General features: G+C 41.3%; 1 protein-coding gene across 1 annotated transcript in view; it reads left to right on the forward strand.

Annotated features, from left to right (window-relative positions):
* Window positions 1-21,374, forward strand: part of mical1 (microtubule associated monooxygenase, calponin and LIM domain containing 1) — a 55,544-nt gene that overhangs the window by 9,938 nt on the left and 24,232 nt on the right. The window contains exons 3-12 of the mRNA XM_083975271.1: window positions 1,186-1,483; window positions 3,612-3,819; window positions 5,103-5,210; window positions 5,322-5,417; window positions 6,618-6,773; window positions 11,023-11,123; window positions 13,823-14,080; window positions 17,002-17,117; window positions 19,991-20,117; window positions 21,055-21,133. Of these exons, the coding sequence (XP_083831397.1) occupies window positions 1,217-1,483; window positions 3,612-3,819; window positions 5,103-5,210; window positions 5,322-5,417; window positions 6,618-6,773; window positions 11,023-11,123; window positions 13,823-14,080; window positions 17,002-17,117; window positions 19,991-20,117; window positions 21,055-21,133 (1,516 nt within the window). The 5' untranslated portion in view covers window positions 1,186-1,216. The remainder of the gene's footprint in view (window positions 1-1,185; window positions 1,484-3,611; window positions 3,820-5,102; window positions 5,211-5,321; window positions 5,418-6,617; window positions 6,774-11,022; window positions 11,124-13,822; window positions 14,081-17,001; window positions 17,118-19,990; window positions 20,118-21,054; window positions 21,134-21,374) is intronic.

The following is a 21,374-nucleotide window of genomic DNA, read 5'->3' on the forward strand; positions in this document are numbered from 1 at the left end:
ATAAAAAACCAACAAGAGCACTGACAGTACACTGCAAAAACTCTAACATCTTACCAAGAATATTTGTCTTATTTCTAGTCAAAACTCATCTCTTTATACTTAAAATAAGAAACGTTACATTAAAAAGTAGCTTGTTTTTAGACACTTTTTTCTTCTTTCAAGCAGATTTTCACTTGAAATAAGTAGAAAATATAGTGATAGTGGAGCAAGTTTTTCTTTCTTATTACAAGCACAAAAAACGTCCTTTCACTGGCAGATTTTTCTACTTATTTCAAGTGAAAATTTGTTTGAAACAAGTGAAATTATCTAAAAACAAGTTAATTTTTAAATTGCCCATAGGTGTAAATGAGAGTGTGAATGGTTGTCTGTCTATATACACTGCAAAAACTCAAAATCTTTCCAAAATGTCTCATTTCTAGTCAAAACTAAACTCTTTCCACTTAAAATGAGGCTCATCACCTAAAAATGAACTTGTTTTTAGATCATTTTCACTTGTTTCAAACTAATTTTCACTTGTTTCAAACTAATTTTCACTTGAAATAAGTAGAAAAATCTGCCAGTGAAAGGAAGTTTTTTGTGCTTGTAATGAGGAAGAAATATCAGATTTTTCTACTTATTTCAAGTGAATATTTGTTTGAAACAAGTGGAAATTATCTAAAAACAAGTACATTTTTAGGTGATGAGTCTTATTTTAAGAATAATGAGATTTGTTTTGAATAGAAATGAGACAAATATTCTTGGTAAGATATTTGAGTTTTTGCAGTGTAATGCTGACTATTGTGCCTTTCTTTGTTGTTGTTTTTAGAGCTGTCTTTTGAGCAAGTGTATAATATGTATGTCAATGTAAATATGAAAATGAAAATATGTATTGTATTAATTTATAATATGGGGTGATCAAGACCCAAGGGAGAGTAGCTGCTGGAAAGCCTAGCAGCTAATGGGAGTCTTTAATAAACATAAACATAAATATAAACATATTTTCACTTGAAATAAGTAGAAAAATCTGATAGTGGAGCAAGTTTTTCTTCCTTATTACGAGCACAAATTATTTCAAGTGAATATTTGTTTGAAACAAGTGAAAATGATCTAAAAACAGGTTTCCATAGAGGAAGTGTTTACTGTAACACCACGATGTGACCTTCTCTTCCTCCTCCTCCTCCTCCTCCTCCTTCTCCTCTTCCACAGCTCCACTCAGCCGCCACAGGAACCTAAAACCATGGCGAGCCAGGACGCCGGCGGCGGCGTTAACCCGTCCCACGCCGCCTTCGACCGCTTCCTCCAGGCGCAGAGCTGCAAGGACGTGCGGCAGCAGTTTGCGGAGCTCTGCAGGGAGCTGGACGTCGACCCCAGAGACTTCAGGAGCTTCTACTCCAAGCTGAAGGAGCGGCTGAACTACTGGAAGGCCAAAGCTCTGTGGACCAAGCTGGACAAGAGAGCGTCGCACCCCGACTACCAGCAGGGCAAGGCCTGCAGCAAAACCAAGGTACCGGCTTTAATACTGCACTAAGTTTAATGTATAGTAGGGTCCTTAGATATTTTGACCTCATTCTTGTAATTTCCATGCACTTGCAAAAACTCAAAATCTTTCCAAGAATATTTGTCTTATTTTTTGTCAAAATGTCTCATTTCTAGTCAAAACTAATCTCTTTCCACTTAAAATAAGACTCATCACCTAAAAATTAACTTGTTTTTAGATAATTTTCACTTGAAATAAGTAGAAAAATCTGCCAGTGAAAGCAGGTTTTTTTGTGCTTGTAATAAGGAAGAAAAACTCCACTATCAGATTTTTCTACTTATTTCAAGTGAAAATCTGCTTGAAAGAAGTAAAAAGTGTCTAGAAACAAGCTACTTTTTAATGTGATGTTTCTTATTTTAAAGGGACAACGAGGAGTTTTGGAAAAGCGAAGCGTTTTCACACTACATTTATGAGCCTCCGCGCGCACCGTAAAATTATTTTGACCGGCGCAAGACGGACTCATGTTTTCATTCATCAAGAATTAAAGTCAGAGGTTCAAAGAGGTTCACATACCGTCGTAGTTTCGACCATAAACGGCGATTCAGCTGCGTTATTCTCATGACTCGTTGCGAAACCGAAAGTAAAAAACGCTGGTCGGCTCGACCAGCATCTCCGCCACCACTAATAATAACAAAATAACGATAGAGACAGAACCATATATTTATCGAAAATGGGCCCATTAACAAGTGTGGGTAGCGGAGATTCATCCACATTAACGTGAGACTTTTTTATAACCGAATAGAAACTCCTCGTTGTCCCTTTAAGTAAAATGAGATTTGTTTTGACTATAAAAATAAGGCAAATATTCTTGGTAAGATATTTGAATTTTTGCAATGTGATGTTATTTAAACAAACCAAGGTTGTGTCCGAAATCCCTCCCTCATTCCCTCCTCCCTACTCACTATATAGTGAATTCAATATAGTGACTATATAGTGGACTCACTGGCCAATTAAAAAAACACTTTCGGACACTACTCCGCCGCACAGTTAATGACGTATTACGTCGCGTAATTAAAACGTTCCGACCGTGATGATAACGGCCGGTGCAGGTACCATGGATACAACCATGGTAACGGCCGGTGTAGAGGAGTAAAGCAATATATTAAGCGGTAATATATATATATATATATATATTTAAGCATCAAAGATGTTCAATCAAACCCACATAGTTTGAAACAACATTCAAAACACACACAGCCAGTGTCACAACTAAGCATGACGTCCGCTAGCTTAATGCTAACGTTAATGTAAAACACCATAGACGGGCTAACAGATATTAGCCTCGCTATCCAGAGTCTGTGGTCAGTTTATAAAGCTTGTTAGGAAATTTGCTCCGACGTTTGTTGTGGGAGTCTGTGGAAGCTGCGACTGGACAACTCTGGCAGCCGGACACATTTATTGAGGCTGCTGCACTACTGCATTTATTTGGTAGCTACACCGGTCGTTCTGGACCGGTGTGTTAACCATAGAAGTTTACGCCGACGTTTCATGTAAGTGAAGCTGTACCTGTGTGAGCAGCGACGTACCCCCGGGGCGACGTTGTTCGCCGGACCGACGTAACGCTGGACCGACGGAGCTTAACGGCGTCGATCCGTGACCGCAATGCATGATGGGATATCTTGCTCCGGTTAGTGACCATCGGATGCTCACTACATTTCGCGGTGAATTGTGGGATAGATTCAGTGCACTATATAGTGAACATTAATAATCACTAAACATTCGGACACCACTACAAAATGGCGTGGTCACTATATAGTGCACTATATAGTGAGTAGGGGGTGATTTCGGACACAGCCATTGAATGCCTTTATTGGCAGCTTTAAAAATGCACTTTAATGTATAGTAGGGTCCTTAGATATTTTGACCTCATTCTTGCTATTTCCATGCACTGCAAAAACTCAAAATCTTTCCAAGAATATTTGTCTTATTTCTTGTCAAAATGTCATTTCTTGTCAAAACAAATCTCTTTCCACTTAAAATAAGACTCATCACCTAAAAATGTACTTGTTTTTAGATCATTTTCACTTATTTATTAATTAATTAATTAATTAATTAATATAAATTAATCCACAAACCCCCCCTTCCCTCCCCCCAGTGTCTGGTGTTGGGGGCGGGGCCGTGCGGGCTGCGGACGGCCATCGAGCTGTCGCTGCTGGGGGCTCAGGTGGTGCTGCTGGAGAAGAGAGAGTCGTTCAGCAGGAACAACGTGCTCCACCTGTGGCCCTACACCATCTACGACCTGCGCGGCCTCGCGGCCAAGAAGTTCTACGGGAAGTTCTGCACCGGCGCCCTGGACCACATCAGTGAGTGACTCAGCGCTGATGGTGTTCACTGCAACTTCTGTTTTTATTTTATTGTCAGCTGAAGCTTTCTGACAACTCAATTCAGTTCAATTCAAAGAACTTTATTTTTCCGTTAGAAACTTCATCTGTGAAGAGCGACAGTGCATATTTAGACAAAACATTTTTGAGAAATTGTATGACTTTTTTCTATTATTTTTCCTTTTTATTTTTTTTTCCTTTTCTAGAATTTTTTTAAAACTTTTTTTTGATAAATATCACCAGTTTTTCATTCTTTTTTTTTTTACATTTACATTTTTCTTTTTTTTGATAAATAACACTAGTTTTTTTGTTTTTTTTTACATTTTTAAAACTTTTTTTTTTTGAGAAATTTTAGATATAGATACCGATAGTTACCGCGCATCCCTTGTACCGTTTTTTTTTCAAGAATTTTTAAAACTTTTTTTAGAGAAATTTTACCACTCTTTTGACATTTTTAAACATTTTTGAGGAATTGTATCACTTTTTTGAGAAATTTTAAATATAGATACCGATAGTTACCATGCATCCCTGGTCACTGGTCTCTGTGAAGCATTAAGCGTCATCCTAAATAAATACGTTTTGAGATTAGGTTTAGAAACTGCTGGGTCATCATTTAATTCCCACAGATTAAATCTTGTGACCTGACGACTTCGGCGCCGCACTGTGGCGACTGAAAGTTAAAATCTCAGACGCAGCGAATCCGTTAATGGACGTGAGAAATAACCTGAGAGGGATGTGTTAGTGTGTGGTGTGAAAGACTTTTTCTCGAAATTTTACAACTTTTCTCTTGAAATTGTATCACTTTTTTTGTAGAATAAAAAAAAAAAAAAAATGTACCCCTTTTTTCTAGAATTGTTACTTTTTTGTTGTTGTTGTTGTTTCTAGAATTTAAAAAAAAACTTTTTATGATAAATATCAGCAGTTTTTTGTTTGTTTGTTTACATAAAAAAAAAAAAAATTGAGAAATTTTACAATTTTTTTTCTAGAAATTTTTAAACATTCTGTTTGAGAAATGTTACCACTTTTTTCCAGAAATTTCACTAAAATTTTTATAAAAATTCAAGCCAATGGCCCTAATTTGAACATACATTTACAAAGAAAGTAACGTTATTCAGTCTCAGAACAAATATTTGTGTATTTCTGGTGTTTGTTTCAGAATTTTGTCCCCTAAAGTGAACTGGGCAATTAGCCTTTGATTAGGTTGTGTTTGGTTCGTTATCTCACACACACTTTCTCTGACATATACGTGTGTGTGTGTGTTTCAGGCATCCGTCAGCTGCAGCTGGTTTTATTGAAAGTGTGTCTCATCCTCGGGGTCGAGGTTCACACCGGAGTGGAGTACCAGGGTCTGATCGAGCCCTCGGGAGAAAACGGTACTTAATCTTTTTATTTCTTTTAAAGGGATACTTCACCCAAAATCGATAATTCAGCAGCAGTAAGTAGCAGTGAAACTTCATCATTATGGTCTGCTGTGTCTCTGACAGGTTGGACGGCCAAGCTGCTGCCTGAGTCTCATCCCGCCGCCTCCTTCCAGTTCGACGTCTTCATCTCGGCCGGAGGCGGCAGGTTCGTCCCCGATGGTGAGACACACACACACACACACACACACACACACACACACACACACACACACACACACACACACACTAGTGTTGCTTTCGTCAACGAAAATTATGACGAAATATCATCGTCAACGAACCTTTATCACGACGACGAAAACGAGACGAGACGAATGTGACGATAACTATAATAAAATCTATAATGCGATATTGTTGACGAATAAAAATGAGACTAAATGTGGTTTACAAAACAAAAACTCTGCTAAAATGTCTCTTCATCATGTTGACCAAAACAAGACGAGACGAAACAACGTTATAATGTTTAGTCGCGCTATTATTCTATTATTTTTGCAGGCAGCGACGTCACTTCCCCATCCTCCATGTCTGTAATGGATGTATTCTTGAGTCTATAAGAACTATATATTTATAAAAATAAATATATAGATTAAAATCACTGACTAAAATGTCATCAGTTTTCGTTGACTCAAACTAGACGAAAATAGTCATGGGTTGACTAAGATAAAATAAGACTAAAATGCTCAGAGTTTTAGTCGACTAAAACTTGACTAAACAAAAAGGAGCATGCACTGCAAAAACTCAAAATCTTACCAATAATATTTGTCTTATTTATCTCTTTCCACTTAAAATAAGACTCATCACATTAAAAAGTAGCTTGTTTTTAGACACTTTTTACTTCTTTCAAGCATATTTTCATTTGAAATAAGTAGAAAAATCTGATAGTGGAGCAAGTTTTTCTTTCTTATTACAAGCACAAAAATCTTTCTTTGACTGGCAGATTTTTCTACTTATTTCAATTGAAAATTAGTTTGAAACAAGTGAAAACTGTCTAAAAACAAGTAAATTTTTAGGTGATGAGTCTAATTTTAAGTGGAAAGAGATTCGTTTTGACTAGAAATGAGACAAATATTCTTGGAAAGATTTTGAGTTTTTGCAGTGTGAACGTGACTAAAACTAATAAAAACTAAAATGACAGTTTGGCACAAAGACTAGACTAAAATTAAAATTAAAACAGGCCGCCAAAAACAACACGCACACACACATAAACACTCCACTGTTGCAATAGGACGACACGGCACAAATCAGCTGGAGTTACACACACACGTTACATACACATCCTCTTGTTCAATACACGAGTGAGCGTGAGCATCGTTTCCTCTTTTTCTTTTCTTGTTGTTGCTTCTTTCTTTCCCAAACTCTCAGGCTTCAAGCACAAGGAGCTGAGAGGGAAACTGGCCATCGGCATCACGGCCAACTTCGTCAACAGGAACACGGCCGAGGAGGCGCAGGTGGCCGAGATCAGCGGCGTCGCTCGGATCTACAACCAGAAGTTCTTCCAGGACCTGCTCACGGAGACCGGTAGGAAGCACGAGACGGAGTCGTGGGCTGTGTCCTAAATCCCCCCCTACTCACTATATAGTGACCAGGCCATGTTGTAGTGGTGTCCGAATGTTTAGTGATTATTAATGTTCACTATATAGTGCACTGAATCTATCCCACAATTCACCGTGAAATGTAGTGAACATCCGATGGTCACTAACCGGTGCAAGATATCCCATCATGCATTGCGTCACGAATCAACGCCGTTAACACACGGGCCCAGAACGACCGGTGTAGCTACCAAATAAATGCAAGTAGTGACCGGTGTGGCTACCAAATAAATGCAAGTAGTGACCGGTGTAGCTATCAAATAAATGCAGTAGTGACCGGTGTAGCTACCAAATAAATGCAGTAGCGACCGGTGTAGCTACCAAATAAATGCAGTAGCGACCGGTGTAGCTACCAAATAAAAGCAAGTAGTGACCGGTGTAGCTACCAAATAAATGCAGTAGTGACCGGTGTAGCTACCAAATAAATGCAGTAGTGACCGGTGTAGCTACCAAATAAATGCAGTAGTGACCGGTGTAGCTACCAAATAAATGCAGTAGTGACCGGTGTAGCTACCAAATAAATGCAGTAGTGACCGGTGTAGCTACCAAATAAATGCAAGTAGTGACCGGTGTAGCTACCAAATAAATGAAGTAGTGCAGCAGCCTCAATAAATGTGTCCAGCTGCCAGAGTTGTCCGGTCGCGGCTTCCACAGACTCCCACAATAAATGTCAGAGCAAATTTCCTAGCAAGTGTTATAAACTGACCACAGACTCTGGATAGCGAGGCTAATATCTGTTAGCCCGTCTTTGGTGTTTTACATTAACGTTAGCATTAAGCTAGCGGACTTTATGCTTAGTTGTGACACTGGCTGTCTGTGTTTTGAATGTTGTTTCAAACTATGTGGGTTTGATTGAACATCTTTGATGCTTAAATATATATATATATATTACCGCTTAATATATTGCTTTACTCCTCTACACCGGCCGTTACCATGGTTGTATCCATGGTACCTACACCGGCCGTTACGATCGCGGTCGGAACGTTTTAATTACGCGACGTAATACGTCATTAACTGTGCGGTGGAGTAGTGTCCGAAAGGGTTTTTTTATTTGACCAGTGAGTCCACTATATAGTCACTATATTGAATTCACTATATAGTGAGTAGGGAGGAGGGAATGAGGGAGGGATTTCGGACACAACCATGGAGTTTCCACCAGCTGGAGTTGGTTTTTATTTTAGTGCTGCAGCTGTTCACTGTGTTTCACTCTCAGTTTGCTGTGTAAAACATGAAGCAAGAGGAACTCGGTTGCTTCAGATGCACTGGAGTGGAGAACATGAATTATGGAGTTGAGTCACGCAAAGCAAAAAAAAAAAACCACACAGTTGTAGGTAGATGTACAAAGTGTGTTTTATTTTCCTCTCAGTCAGTAAACACAACTGAACTTTGGAGTTGTACATGAAGCATGACAGAAAACCCCGGCGTTGCTGCTCGTCTGTGTCGTAATCCACACTTCATTTCCTGTGATACATCCACTGATGATGACCCTCCCTTCCTCCCTCTCTCATCCACTCCTTTTAACTGCACTTATGTTTTAATTTATCCTTGTCACCTTTAACTTACCGGTATTCTGGTATGCTTATTGTATGTTTCAAATGTTTTGTGTTCTGTCCTAATACACTGCAAAAACTCAAAATCATTCCAAGAATATTTGTCTTATTTCTTGTCAAAATTTCAAATTTTTAGTCAAAACTAATCTCTTTCCACTTAAAATAACTTGTTTTTAGATCATTTTCACTTGAAATAAGTAGAAAAATCTGCCAGTGAAAGCAAGTTTTTTGTGCTTGTAATAAGAAAGAAAAACTTGCTCCACTATCAGATTTTTCTACTTATTTCAAGTGAAAATCTGCTTGAAAGAAGTAAAAAAGTGTCTAAAAACAAGCTACTTTTTATGTGACGAGTCTTATTTTGAGTATAATTTGATTTGTTTTGACTAGAAATTACATTTTGACTAGAAATAAGACAAATATTCTTGGTAAGATTTTGAGTTTTTGCAGTGTATGTTTTGCGTTTCATCTCGGCTATATATTGTAAATGAGGTTACTCCTCCTCAATATATCTCTGAGTTTAAATAAAGGTTATGATGATGATGATGGTGACATGCTGCACATCTTTAAATCAGACTTCTGGGGGTGAGAGGAGGAGGAACAAACAGCAACAAACTGGTTAAAAATCCACCCTGATTTGATCAGATTTCACAGGAACAACAATCTGCTTTTAAAACTCTAATCACAAAGTGTCAATACCTGTCTCTTCCTTTTCACTCCTTATCTACTTCTGCATCTGAAAACCAGAGGAAACGTTAAAGGGATAGTTCACCCAAAATTGAAGTTTCACTCATTATCTCCTCCCCCTCATGTGGACTAAGGGCTGGGAGAAGTTTCAGAGTCCTCCGTGGCTTCTCTGAGTTACAGGGGGTCTCGGCGTAGCAGTGCATGTCCTTATAACGGTTGCAAATGGATACCAACTGTCTTCGTAACAAAAAGACACACCAAAAAACATCCAAATACCTCCATGCTGCTCCTATGTAATGTCTGTCTGGTATTGAAGCCCAGAAATGCAAAATTGTCCTGAAAAAAATTAAATAAGTCTATATTTCAAGCTCCTCTTCCCAGTTCGTCCAAATTTGACGAACCGGGCAGAGGAGCTTTGAGAAGCTTCCGCTACAAAACAAGCTAGAAATTCATCCATCCATCCATCCATCCATCCATCCATCCATCCATCCATCCATCCATCCATCCATCCATCCATCCATCTATTGTCCGCCGCATTATCCGGAGTCGGGTCGCGGGGGCAGCAGTCGGAGCAGGGATCCCCAGACTTCCCTCTCCCCGGACACTTCCTCCAGCTCTTCCGGGGGGACCCCAAGGCGTTCCCAGGCCAGCCGAGTGACATAGTCACTCCAGCGTGTCCTGGGTCTTCCTCGGGGCCTCCTCCCGGTGGGACATGCCCGGAACACCTCACGAGGGAGGCGTCCAGGGGGCATCCTATACAGGTGCCCGAGCCACCTCAGCTGACTCCTCTCGATGTGGAGGAGCAGCGGCTCTACTCCGAGCTCCTCCCGGGTGACAGAGCTCCTCACCCTCTCTCTAAGGGAGCGCCCCGCCACCCTGCGGAGGAAACTCATTTCGGCCGCTTGTATCCGGGATCCCGTTCTTTCGGTCATGACCCAGAGTTCATGACCGTAGGTGAGGGTGGGAACGTAGATCGACCGGTAAATCGAGAGCTTTGCCTTTCGGCTCAGCTCCTTCTTCACCACGACGGACCGATACAATGACCGCATTACTGCGGCCGCCGCACCGATCCGCCTGTCGATCTCGCACTCCGTTCTCCCCTCACTCGTGAACAAGACCCCAAGATACTTAAACTCCTCCACCTGAGGCAGGAACTCTCCCCCGACCTGGAGGGTGCAAGCCACCTTTTTCCGGTCGAGAACCATGGCCTCGGACTTAGAGGTGCTGATTCTCATCCCAGCTGCTTCACACTCGGCTGCAAACCGTCCCAGTGCATGCTGAAGGTCCTGGCTCGAGGGAGCCAACAAGACCACATCATCTGCAAAAAGCAGAGATGAAATCAAGTGGCTCCCGAACCGTACCCCCTCCGGCCCCCGGCTGCACCTAGAAATTCTGTCCATAAAAATAATGAACAGAACCGGTGACAAAGGGCAGCCCTGCCGGAGTCCAACACGGGAGTATGGGGTCGGAGGCCCTCTGCTCAGGGCTGTACGGTCCCTGTACGACCGGAGTAGGAGTCTGGTTCGCATTGCCGGCAATATCTCAGACCTGTTCCCAGCTTGAAATATAGACTTATTTAATTTTTTTCTGAACAATTTCTCATTTCGGGGCTTCAATACAAGAAGGACATTACATACGAGCAGCATGGAGGTATTTGGATGTTTTTTGGTGTGTCTTTTTGTTACGAAGACAGTTGGTATCCATTTGCAACCGTTATATGGACATGCACTGCTACGCCGAGACCCCCTGTAACTCAGAGAAGCCACGGAGGACTCTGAAACTTCTCCCAGCCCTTAGTCCACATGAGGGGGAGGAGATAATGAGTGAAATTTCAATTTTGGGTGAACTATCCCTTTAAAACAAAACAGGCCAGAGATGAAGCTGCATATCACACTGACTGACGGCTCCCACTCGTCTCTGTTTCTCTCTCTGTGTGGATTCCAGGTATCGATCTGGAGAACATCGTCTACTATAAAGACGACACCCACTACTTCGTCATGACTGCCAAGAAGAAGAGCCTGCTGAAGAAGGGCGTCATTAAACAGGTGAGAGCAGCTCGTCCGTTACATTAACATCACCCGGCAGCAGCAGCAGAGTGTGAATCCTGTTGGCAGCAGCGTTCTTGGCCAGAGAAGACAAAGAAGAGGAGGAAGAAGAAGACAAAGAGAGAAACTGGACGGACGGATGAGACGACTGTGCAGCAGCAGAGATGAGCTGTCAGTCATCTGCAGCACATCGAGTATAAGGCGTCTTTACACCACATGGTGTAAACCAACACATGGCACAGATCGGATCTGTAACGTTAACATGTAAACGGGGAAAAAACGCATTCAATCAGATTCAGGCCCCCGTTATATGTGGAAATAAACCAGATACAAGTCTGATTTCCACCAATGTGTCACTCTGCAGTTTAAAGGTTGGGTCTGGAGTTTTGTGCCCAAAACGTTAGCCTTACCCCTCCTGCTGTCCTCCTGGGTCAAGGAAGGAAGGACGAAAGGAAGGAAGTTAGGAAGGAAGGAAGGAAGGACGAAGGGAAAGAAGGAAGGAAGGAAGGAAGGAAGGAAGGAAGGAAGGAAGGAAGGAAGGAAGGAAGGAAGGAAGGAAGGAAGGAAGGACAAAGGGAACGATGGGAGGAAAGAAGGAAGGGAAAAAGGAAGGAAAGATAGATGGAGGGAGGGAACAGATTGGGTCAAAAAAGAAGGAAGAAGGAAGGACGAAGGGAAGGAAGGGAGGGAGGCAAAAAGGATTGTGGAAAGAAGGAAGGGAAAAGGGAAGGAAAGATGGAGGGAGGAAACAGACCAGGTCAACTGGATCAGAAGAGGAAGGAAGAAGAAGTAAGGATGAAAGGAAGGAAGGAAAGAAGCAAGGGGAAAAGGATTGTGGAAAGAAGGAAGGGAGAAAGGAAAGAAAGAAGGAAGGATGGAGGAAGGGAACAGATTTGTCAATTGGTCAATTTGACCCAGAAGGAGGGTTAAACAAATGAAATCCATCTTAATCATCACCTTTGGGCTTCTAGTCCTGTGTGGTCCCCCTGTCTGTATTTTGGTCCTTTGCTCTGTTTTGTTTTGCACGTGGACGTTTCTGGGTGGAGAGCGAGAGAGTCAGTGTTTTCTCTCCAGCCGATGACGGAGCTCAGGTGAAGCTACGTGCAGCAGAGTAGGAGGCTCAGGGCTGCTAGCCGCGCTAGCTGTCTCTGATGCTAACGAGTGCTAGCAGCTAGCACGTCTCTCTCTCTCAGCAGCAGCATCAGGACAACAAAGAAAAAGAAATACAGTCTGAGTGAAGCGCTGGAGCTGCGGACCGATTCCCCACCGTCACAGACAACTAAAGCCTTGACTGGTAACAAGTATGAGGACCGTTGTAGTGAGCTAGCTCGATGCTAACTCCGGCTAGCGGTAGCGGTTAGCATCCGCTGTTAACACTGTCTTCCCAGTTCACCACAACAACATAACAACATAACACCGGAGGCTCCCGGTGTTGGTGACGGTTATGGGCTGTCGGCCCACGGCTCCAGCGCTTCACTCGGACTGTGTTTCCTTTCCTTTGTCGTCATGACAACGGCTGCTGTCAGGAGCAGGAGGCTACACAGTTTAGCCCGAGAGGAGGGGCTGAGTTTCAATGTTTTGTTTATAAACTGCAACGAACAAAACTCCAGACTCTACCTTTAAACAGACCGATTGGATCAGATGGCTAAATATGTAGTGTGTTATATTTTTCATTTTAGACATGTCCAATATAACGTGACATAATAAATGTCCTGCCTTTAGAAAAGTTCACAAGTTTATTTCCTCTTCAGCTGGTTGTTTCACACAAGCAGAGCAGGTGTAAATGCAGATATCACATATGGGTCACTTCTCCTTCTGATAGAACATGGAAATAGACAGTCAAAGAAAATCAGATAAAGGCAACAAATCAGAGATTGGGCATCGAAGCCTGTAGTGTAAAGACAGACTAAGACTTGTCAGTGAAGGCATCATGACTAGAGCTGCAACAACTAATTGATTAATCGAACAATAATCGATTATTAAATTAATCTTTAAAATTTTGGTCTGTGGACAAAACAAGACATTTGAGGACGTTGTCTTGTGGTTTGGGAAACACTGATTGATGTTTTGCAACATTTTTTATCATTTTATTGACCAAACAACTAATCGATTAATCATTTAAAGGGATAGTTAAACATTTTGGCAAATTGGCCCATTGCCATAATCCCTATAGTCATAGCAGTAGGTTTCGTTACCTTTAATTGTTGGTGCAAGCTGTTTTTAGAACGGCGGAGCAGAGCCGTGAGCTGCTCAGAGCTACGCTACGGAGGCTCATTATGGGATTTCTTGGTTTCCCTCATCAAACTCATCAAATACACAATCCAACAACTCCACAACGCTCTGGTGGACAAGTTGTGACCTGCACATTCACAGAGTTGTTTGAGGTAAATTCAAAATACTGCTTGCCGAAAACTGCTCCGATGGGAACGTGCATCAGCGGTTTTGCATAATTAAATTTACCTCAAAAACAACTCCGCGGTGAATGTGCAGGTCACAACTTGCCGTTCTAAAAATAGCTTGCACCGTCAATTAAAGGTAACGAAACCTTACTGCTATGACTACAGGGATTACGGCAATGGGCCAATTTGCCAAAATGTTAAAACTATCCCTTAAGTAATCAACCGATTAATCGACAATGAAAATAATCGTTAGCTGCATGCAGCCCTGATCATGACTCGTTGCTTCTCGTGTCTCTGCAGGACCACGCCGACGCCGACGAGCTGCTGGCCCCGGCCAACGTGGACCCCGAGGCTCTGCGGAGCTACGCCCACGACGCCGCCGACTTCTCCACGGGACGGAAACTTCCCGACCTGCAGTTCGTCCTGAGCCCCGGCGGCCGGCCGGACGTGGCCATGTTCGACTTCACCTGCATGCACCGCGCCGAGAACGCCTCGCTGGTCCGGGAGCGGAGGGGCAAGAAGCTGCTGATGGCGCTGGTGGGGGACTGTCTGGTGGAGGTAACGACCTTAGGGATAGGACGGAGGGAGGGAAATACAGAGACTGCTTGATGAAAAACTGTCCCTGAAAATCTGATAGTGGAGCAAGTTTTTCTTTCTTATTACAAGCACAAAAAAACTTGCTTTCACTGGCAGATTTTTCTACTTATTTCAAGTGAAAATTTGTTTGAAACAAGTGAAAATGATCAAAAAACAAGTAAATTTTTAGGTGATGAATCTTATTTTAAGTGAAAAGAGATTAGTTTTGACTAGAAATTAGACATTTTGATAAGAAATAAGACAAATATTCCTGGAAAGATTTTGAGTTTTTGCAGTGCTCTGGTGGACAAGTTGCGAGCTGCACATTCACCACGCTATGAGATAATAACACAACGTTACCAGACAGAGTTGTTTTAGAGGGAAATACAGAGACTGCTGCTGAAAAACTGTCCCTGAAGGCAACGTGCATCAGCGGTTTTGCATGAATTTCCCTCTAAAACAACTCTGTGTGGTAACGTTGTGTTATTATCTCATAGCGTGGTGAATGTGCAGGTCACAACTTGTCCACCAGAGCGTTGTGGAGTTGTTGGATTGTGTATTTGATGAGTTTGATGAGGGAAACCAAGAAATCCCGTAATGAGCCTCCGTAGCGTAGCTCTGAGCAGCTCATGGCTCTGCTCCGCCGTTCTAAAAACAGCTTGCACCGACAGTTAAAGGTAACAGACCTACTGCTATGACTATACACTGCAAAAACTCTAAATCTTACCAAGAATATTTGTCTTATTTCTAGTCAAAACAAATCTGATTATACCTAAAATAAGTATATTTATACATATACATACATAGTTATACATAAAAAGTACCTTGTTTTAAGATACTTTTTTACTTCTTTCAAGCAGATTTTCACTTGAAATAAGTAGAAAAATCTGATGGTGGAGCAAGTTTTTCTTTCTTATTACAAGCACAAAAAACTTTGATTTCACTGGCAGATTTTTCTACTTATTTCAAGTGAAAATTTGTATGGAACAAATGAAAATTATCTAAAAACAAGTTAATTTTTAGGTGATGAGTCTTATTTAAAGTGGAAAGAGATTAGTTTTGACTAGAAATTAGACATTTTGACAATAAATTAGACAAATATTCTTGGAAAGATTTTGAGTTTTTGCAGTGTACAGTAGGGTTGTTTATGACAGATAAAGACTACACAGATATACACATGGTAACATGGTAGATGATAAATAACCTTATCCACCGCTCCATGGATTGATTTCTCACCGGCTTCGTTGGAAACAGTTCAGATTAAAAATTTAGCGTTACTTCTCAGTTTCATTTTTACTATGTAATATAAACATGACACACCACGTCTCTTTATCTGGTCAGTCATCGTGGAAACTTGACGCTCTGTCAGTTATGTGGCATTTGAGCGCGAGCCATACGAGTTAAAAACTGAAACGATGTGTCATTTTTGCAGCAGAATGTGTGAAAACAGCCTTAATACTGAAAACCTATATGTCACAGGAAGTTATAGGTAACGACTCGAGTCCAGAGCAGAGACCGAAATATCTCAACATCTGTGAGCACAGATATTCACGGTCTCCAGAGGAAGTGAAAGTAGAAAACTCGTCAGAAACTAAAGTTATTACATCCACCCAGTGAAATAAATAAATCAGCTTAAACCAGATGATGTGAGTGAAACCGCTGTGGTTTCATGGTTCTCAGATCCACATGGTGCAAACGTGAAGGTTGTTTTCATTGTTGTTTCCCTTCATGAACCATAATGACTTCCTTCAGTCTAAAATACACTTCCAAAACACAAAATCTTTCATTTAGTTTAATTTAGTTTAATACGTTTATTTGTATCAGGGACAATGTACAAAATAACATTAGTCTCGAAATGAGAAGAGATGCCTTGTACCGGATTTAGCTATTAGTAGCTACTTTCCATCCGTATTTCCAAGAATATTTGTCCTTTTTCTTGTTAAAATGTCTAATTTCTAGTCAAAACTAATCTCTCTCCACTTAAAATGAAACTCATAACCTAATAATTAACTTGTTTTTAGATCATTTTCATTTGTTTCAAACAAATTTTCACTAGAAATAAGTGAAAATGTGCTTGAAAGAAGTAAAAAGTGTCTAAAAACAAGCTCATTTTTATTATTATTAACTTATTTTAAGTATAATGAGATTTGTTTTGACTAGAAATGACATTTTGACTAGAAATAAGACAAATATTCTTGGTAAGATTTTGAGTTTTTGCAGTGTGTGAACTTCTGATGCTTTAGTTTATTCTTTATTCGAATATGTGACAATATGTTACTATATCATTATGTAATAGGTTTTTACTATGTATGTAATAACTAATTATATTGATTATATTTCTCATTTAGGTATAAATTAATGTACATACTCAATATATTCAACATACACATAAATACCTGTGCCTGCTACATGTAATTATACCGTGCTAATTAGGAAATGTTAGTGTGCAAACACAGTGAACTAGGGCAAGGCAAGGTAAATTTATTTGTATAGGACAATTCATACACCAGGCAAATCAAAGTGCTTTACAGAGACAGAGAAATATATTAAAATCAAAAACACATTTTATAGGAAGAGAAATAAATAAGACAGTAAAATTAGATTGATTAAAATCATTAAAATGATATATTATAAAGACACTGAGCTCCACGTTAGTTAGCATTAGAGTATTAACTTGTTAACATTGAAAGCATCAGACTGTTCAGACTCTGCAGGAGCTCAGCTGCTGTTTCTCAGTTTGCAGCTGTTCCAGTTTCTCTTTATGTTTTAATAAACGCGGTGCGTCCTAGTGTGATAATCGCTCTGTGTATGAAATGCATCCGCTCCACTTAACTGTGAGATTATCTACAACAACGAGCTACAGCAGCTGTAGTGAACTCGTCCTTCTGTGTCTCTCTCTGCAGCCGTTCTGGCCTCTGGGAACCGGCATCGCCCGTGGGTTTCTGGCTGCGTTCGACACGGCGTGGATGGTGAGGAGCTGGGGCATGGGCGTCCCCCACCTCAAGGTCCTGGCTGAGCGGTGAGACGCTATCACACACACACACACAAACACACACACACATACACACACACACACACACACACACACACCTGCTGCACTATGATGAGAAATAACATGAGAAAACACACCAAAACAGTCACAGATCACCTGACTTTAATAGATAGTTCAACATTTTGGCAAATTGGCCCATTGCCATAATAATCCCTATAGTCATAGCAGTAGGTTCGTTACCTTTAATTGTCGGTGCAAGCTATTTTTAGAACGGTGGAGCAGAGCCGTGAGCTACTCAGAGCTACGCTACGGAGGCTCATTATGGGATTTCTTGGTTTCCCTCATTAAACTCATCAAATACACAATCCAACAACTCCACAACGCTCTGGTGGACAAGTTGTGACCTGCACATTCACCACACTATGAGATAATAACACAACGTTACCACACAGAGTTGTTTTAGAGGAAAATACAGAGACTGTTTGATGAAAAACTGTCCCTGAAGGCAACGCGCATCAGCGGTTTTGCATGAATTTCCCATGATGATGATGCATGAATAGTTGGAGCAGGCATGTCCAGGGATTTCTCTCTCGCTCTCTGGACTGGGGCTGTTCTTTTGGGTTAAGTGAGCATGGACGGCACAACTCGACCGGTGTGGACGCGCTGGTTCGCGCCATAGACTGTATGGTTTGCGCAGAAAATATCTAGAGTCTTTTTTTTTTTTTTTCAACAACCGCGGGTCGGCCCGTTACAAGCTTGATGAGCAGTCAGCGCCATGGTGATGATGGTCTAGTTAGTAGGCTTTGGGCTGTGTGCACTGCTCGCACACCAATCAGAGAGTTGAGATCCTACATGACGAGCACGGTCATCAAGATTATTATTATTTTTTAAAGCAGATATCAGTGGAATGTTTTTGTTAATATAAGTCCTAAATAGTCCTATTTTCCGTCAGCAATCACTTACATGAAGTATTTCAGCCTAAACACGAGTCACTCCGTCACTCTGCTCTGCTGTAACCCGAGGAGAAAATTTTCCTTGTGGGATACAAGTGTTATCCAATGAGGAGAGAGAACGGCATGAAGGGCTGTGTGTGCAGCCAAGGGATGCGCGTGAATGTGGTGACGTAGCACGAGGACCAATTGATGCCTGACAAGGGCGGGGGCTGCTAACTCATGGTGCGTTCAAAGAAACTCGTACTTTGTGTTTTTCCTTCCTGTGAAGTCATACCAGTTCGATCTGGTACGAGTTCACGGGTCGGAAGTTACGAGTGGCCGTTATAGGGAACTTTCACAGACAACAGGATGGTAAAAACACGAGCTACGGGTTACCTGGAACGCTACCAAGTCGTAGTTGTGACTTGAAGCTGTAACTTACGGTTTCAAAAGCCTGCCTTGAACGCAGCATTAGCCGAAACGGCCGTGAAGCTGATATCTGCTTTAATAACGCGGGTTAAAATATGGGAGATTTACGGGAAAATACTAATACGGGAGGACGGCGGGAAAGAAGGGTAAAATACGAAACTTTCCCGGCCAAAACGGGATACTTGACAGGTATGCTTCGTTGTTGGAAACAGATGCACATGGAGGAGAGGAGGGTTAGAGACACAGAGGAGGAGACACCACACCTGGAGAGTTCAGATTCAAAATTTAGCGTTACTTCTCAGTTTCATTTTTACTATGTAATATAAACATGACGTACCTCGCCTCTTTATCTGGTCAGTCATCGTGGAAACTTGACGCTCTGTCAGTTATGTGGCATTTGAGCGTGAGCCATACGAGCTTAAAAAAAAACTGAAACGATGTGTCATTTTTTGCAGCAGTATGTGTGAAAACAGCCTTAATACTGAAAACCTATGTCACAGTCAAAGGAAGTTATAGAAACACTGTGAATTTTAAAACCACTCTTTGACTTCGTACAATATTTGATTTCAGTTCATAAGGATTTTAGGCATTTAACCAAATGGATCTCCTCCAGACACAATTTATATCATCATCATCATCATCATCATCAGAAGTTTGTTTTGATTTCATAGATGTTCAGATTATTTCAGCATCATGCCTTCATGTGATAAGAATAAAAAAAAACATGAGTTTCCTGAGAAAAACCTGCAGATTCTGAGCGTTTGATATGAACTCGACACGACTTTACTGGAAGTCTTTACTTGTTATAGGAAACCTGCTGTTCATTCAGTGTTAAACCCAAACTGCTGAGTCAACTCTAAACTAAACTCACCCACCATCACCATCACACTCTTTCTATTCCTGTCAGTTTCTTGTTGTGCATCTCTGTGTTTCTGTGTTTAAAGGGATAGTTCACTCAAAATTGAAATTTCACTCATTATCTACTCACCCTCATGTGGACTAAGGGCTGCACTGCAAAAACTCAAAATCTTTCCAAGAATATTTGTCTTGTTTCTTGTCAAAATGTCTCATTTCTAGTCAAAACTAATCTCGTTCCACTTAAAATAAGACTCATCACCTAAAAATGAACTTGTTTTTAGATCATTTTCACTTGTTTCAAACAAACTTTCACTTGAAATAAGTAGTATGTAATGTCCGCCTTGTATTGAAGCCCCGAAATGCGAAAAAAAAAAAATTAAATAAGTCTATATTTCAAGCTTGTTTGCAGCGGAAGCTCCGCAGCATGGAGGTATTTGGATGTTTTTTGGTGTGTCTTTTTGTTACGAAGACAGTTGGTATCCATTTGCAACCGTCATATGGACATGCAGTGCTACGCCGAGACCCCCTGTAACTCAGAGAAGCCACGGAGGACTCTGAAACTTCTCCCAGCCCTTAGTCCACATGAGGGGGAGGAGATAATGAGTAATGAAATTTGAATTTTGGGTGAACTATCCCTTTAACGATCGGTCTCTCTGCTCTGGTTTCTCCTCTAACCCACAGGGAGAGCGTTTACCAGCTCCTGTCTCAGACCACGCCAGAAAGCACCAGTAAAAACTACGCAGCTTACAGCATCAACCCCAAAACACGGTACCAGAGAGTGAACCTCATGTCCATCCAGAGCCACCAGGTCAGGAACACTCCTCCTCCTCCTCCTCCTCCTCCTCCTCCTCCTCCTCCTCCTCCTCCTCCTCCTTTATTTATTTACCCAACACAGATTTTAAAACCTGAGACGTTTTTAATCATCATGAAGGTCGATCACAGACACAAATTAGAGTTAAACCAACACAACAAAACAGATTTGAGTTTCTTAGCTGCATCAGTGGTTTAGATGGAGAGAAAAGCTGATAATAGTTCGGTTCATGTCGTTAAAGGACAATTCCGGGCAAATTCAACTCGGGGCTGTATGTTCCTAACATTTTAGGTCTAACAGAAGGAATCTGAAGGTTTTCAGTTTAATGTCTCCTGTTTTGCGGTAGTTGTGTCTGTCCCCGCGTCGCCACGGCAACGATGAATGGGAGCGGATTGAAGTTCTGCTGCTTAGGCTGTTTCCATCCCTCAAAGCCACAGACAGCGTCAGATGGAGACTCAAACATGCACCCAGAAGTTTATTTACTTCAAGCAAGTCAAGAGTTGATATTCCTGTGTTTATGACACAAACGGGAGCTTCCCACTGCACCTGAACACACCGAGCGTCAACTTGGGTCTCGACTCTGCGAGACTTTGAATTAGATCTAGTTTTACAAACATGTCGGCTTGTTGAAGTAAATAAACTTCTGGCTGCATGTTTGAGTCTCCGTCTGAAGCTGTCTGTGGCTTTGAGGGATGGAAACAGCCTAAGCAGCAGAACTTCAATCCGCTCCCATTCATTGCTGCCGTGGCGATGCGGGGACAGACACAACTACCGCAAAACAGGAGACATTAAACTGAAAACCTTCAGATTCCTTCTGTTAGACCTAAAATGTTAGGAACATACATGCAGCCCCCAGTTGAATTTGCCCGGAATTGTCCTTTAAATCATCTCTGATATGTGATGACTCATCTACCTGTCCCTCTATCTGCTGTAGGTGCAGCACCTGTATGATGTGGATAAGTCCCGCACACTGAGCAAGAGACTGAAGGACAAGTTTGTTCACATGCGTCAAGGTCAGTTGGTCCTGAGTGTGTCTGTCTGTCTGTGTCTCTTGGTTGATTTAGTGTCTTTAAAGGTAGAGTCTGGAGTTTTGTTCAAATTCAAATTCAAATTCAAAACTTTATTGTCTGTCACAAGAACAGAAAATTGTCATCAGTTAGGCTCCGAACAGTTAGACATACAAACACCAATGTAAAAACTCACAAAAAAATCTCACATAAAAGCTATAAAATTCACATTGACGCTCACATAAAA

This window comes from Trachurus trachurus (assembly GCF_905171665.1).
Source record: "Trachurus trachurus genome assembly, chromosome: 7".
Classification (NCBI taxonomy): domain Eukaryota; kingdom Metazoa; phylum Chordata; class Actinopteri; order Carangiformes; family Carangidae; genus Trachurus; species Trachurus trachurus.